The 2,950-nt window shown below is 50.5% G+C and overlaps 1 protein-coding gene across 1 annotated transcript in view; it reads right to left on the reverse strand.

The window, feature by feature from the left end:
• LOC125046215 (solute carrier organic anion transporter family member 3A1-like) overlaps positions 1-2,449 on the reverse strand; it is a 15,637-nt gene extending 13,188 nt beyond the window's left edge. The window contains exon 1 of the mRNA XM_047643930.1: positions 1,924-2,449. Within this exon, the coding sequence (XP_047499886.1) occupies positions 1,924-2,336 (413 nt within the window). The 5' untranslated portion in view covers positions 2,337-2,449. The remainder of the gene's footprint in view (positions 1-1,923) is intronic.
• Between the last annotated feature and the right edge of the window lie 501 nt (positions 2,450-2,950).

Below are 2,950 nucleotides of genomic sequence, written 5' to 3' on the forward strand. Positions count from 1 at the left end.
TTCAACTTCTTCTCTACTCTTCTTTACTTCTCTTCTACTTCTTCTTCTACTTCTTCTACTTCTACTTCTTCTTCTTTCAGCTTTCTCTTCCAATTCTTCCTTTTTGTTTTCCTTTTTCTCAAGCTTTTCTTTTTCTCTTCCCTTCCTTCCTCATACACTTCCTTTCCCTCCTTCGTCTTCCGTATCTATTCCCCATTTTCTCTCGATATACTCTTTCTCTTTCTTAACCCCCGCCCAATTTTATTCGCCCTTTTCCTCCTTTCTCCACCTTCCTCCCTTGTCCTCCTCTTCATTGGCATTCTCATTTCCCTACTCCTCCTCCTCTTCTCCTTCCTCTTCCTTCTCCTCTCCCTCCTCTTCCTCTTTCTCCTCCTGTCTTACTTACGCTTTTTTCATTGAATCATTTATTCTTCCATTTCCTTTCCTCACTTCGAATATCCTTTGCGTATCCTTCTCTTCTCTCCCCTCCTCCTCCTCCTCTTCCCCTCTCCTCCCCTCCTCCCCTCCCTTCCCCTCCCCTCCCCTCCCCTCCCCTCCCCTCCCCTCCCCTCCCCTTCTCCTCTCCCCTCCCTTCCCCTCTTCCTCTCCCCTCTCCTCCTCATCCCTCCTCCCCTCCCCTTCTTACCTTCTCCCCTCCCATCCTTTCCTGTTACTCTCCACCTCCCTCCCTCTTCCCCTTCCTTCCCTCTCCCCATCCCCGTTTCTCTCCTCCTCCTCCTCCTTTTCCTCTTCTGTTTACCCGCCCCCCCATCCTCTCATCTCTCCAACCCCTTTGATCTCGAAGGTCAGAGAGAAGTTTAATGACCTTCTGGACGAGGTGGACTCGTTTTAGGGCCTTTAAACTGGTATGACTTTCGCTGGGAACAAAGGGATCGAATGTGCCTGTGCGTGTGGGCGTGCGTGCGCGTGTACGTGTGTGGGAGGGAGGAACATTGTTTATATATATATATATATATATATATATATATTATATATATATATATATATATATTTGTATGTGAAAGAAAGAGAGAGAGAGAGAGATAGAGAGAGAGAGAGAGAGAGAGAGAGAGAGAGAGAGAGAGAGAGAGAGAGAGAGAGAGAGAGAGAGAGAGAGAGAGAGAGAGAGAGAGAGGGAGGGACTTAAAAACACAAACACGGGGGAAAGCGAGAAAACCCCACGCAAGAGGGGTGGGGGGTGAGTTGACCTTGACCGTCTACAACACAGTTTGGTTTACTTTGTCATCACGAGATCTGCCTACATTTTTTTATGCACTTCTTCCCCCCTCTCTCTCTCCCCCTTTTCTCTCTCTCTCTCTCTCTCTCTCTATCCTACTTCTTTCTTCCCCCTCTTTTCCCCATCCTTCATTCTCCCACTCTCCCTCTTCCCCAAATCCCCTCCCTTCCCTCCCCTCCCCTCCCCTCCCTCCCTCCCTCCCTCCCTCCCTCCCTCCCTCCCTCCCTCCCTCCCTCCCTCCCTCCCTCCCTCCCTCCCTCCCTCCCTCCCTCCCTCCCTCCTTCCCTCCTTCCCTCCTTCCCTCCTTCCCTCTCTCCCCTACCCTCCCCTACCCTCCCCTCTTCTCCATTCCCCCTAACCCCCCTCCCGCTCACCCTCCCCCAGCTAAAATAGCGGAACGAGATCGGACAAGTAGAGAAGAGAAGAGAAGAGAAGAGGAGAGGAAGAGTTAGGATGGAAGAAAAGACCGAAAGGAACAAGGAAGGAGGAACTGGAGAAGAGCAGGGCTAGGAGCAAGAGGAGGAACAGGATTAGCAGCAACAGAAGGTAATTCAAGGACTGGGAGGACGGAACAGGTGACGGGCGAAAATAAAAGCATATCGACGTGCATGCGTGCATTACGCAACGCGCGCTTAGGTAATGTGATAACATAAAGAGTCTAAAGTGGAATAAAGAGCTCCGGTAAGAGCCCAGCCGGCGGCGCCCACCTGTGCACGAGCTCCGCCGTGGAGTCGACGGTGGAGGCGGTGGCGGTGGACGCCTCCATGAGCGACGCCTCGCCCTCCGCGCTGCTGTCCGCCACGCCCGCGTCCTCCTCCACGACGCTCACGACGCCCACGGCGGGCGCGGTCTCCTCCTCCGGCACCGCCTCGCGTCCGCCGGCGCCCGCGAGGCCCAGCGGGGCCGCCGCGCCCGTGCTGTGGCCGCTGCTCGTGCTGGCGCTGCTGTTGTTCCTGGTGATGGTGGCGCCGCCCCGCGCGCTCGTGCTGCTGCTGTGCCGCGTCCGCCCGCCGCCCACGCCGCCGCCCACGCCGCCGCCGCCCAGACTCCCGCTGGCGCTGCACGTGCTGTTGTTGCGGGCGGGCTTGTTGCTGCTGCTCCCTCGCGCCGCCAGTTCCATGTGCTGCTGCGGCTGAGACTGCGGCTGCGGCTGGCTGTGCAGGTAGTGGCTGTACAGGCCCGAGCGGTGGTAGGCGTCGCCCTCCTCCTGCGGAAGGGGGGGGGGGGTTAGAAGGCTCCACAATAATAATGATCGATAACAATATTCAGGACACTGAAGACGATGCTGAAAAATACGATTAACGCTGCTGCTACTATACTACTACTAATAATAATAAACACCATCACTACCACCACCACCACCAATAATAATAACAATAATAATAATAACAAAACAACAACAATAATAATAATCACCATCATTATAATGGTGACGACGATGAACCACAATAACAGTATCAAATATAATATTAAAACAACCATAATGACAATGGTTACTCTCTTATCCCTCACTGCATAATCACGTACATTAAAAGACATAATAATTATCATTTTTATTATTATTATTATTATTATTATTAATCATAAAAATGCTAACAATATTAATTATAATTATTATTAAAATAATAATAATAATAATAATAATAATAATAATAATAATAACAATATTACTATAACAATAATAATAAATCATCATCATCATCATATTAACAACAAAAATAATAACATCAACAA

The sequence above is a fragment of the Penaeus chinensis genome, chromosome 38 (assembly GCF_019202785.1).
Source record: "Penaeus chinensis breed Huanghai No. 1 chromosome 38, ASM1920278v2, whole genome shotgun sequence".
NCBI lineage: Eukaryota > Metazoa > Arthropoda > Malacostraca > Decapoda > Penaeidae > Penaeus > Penaeus chinensis.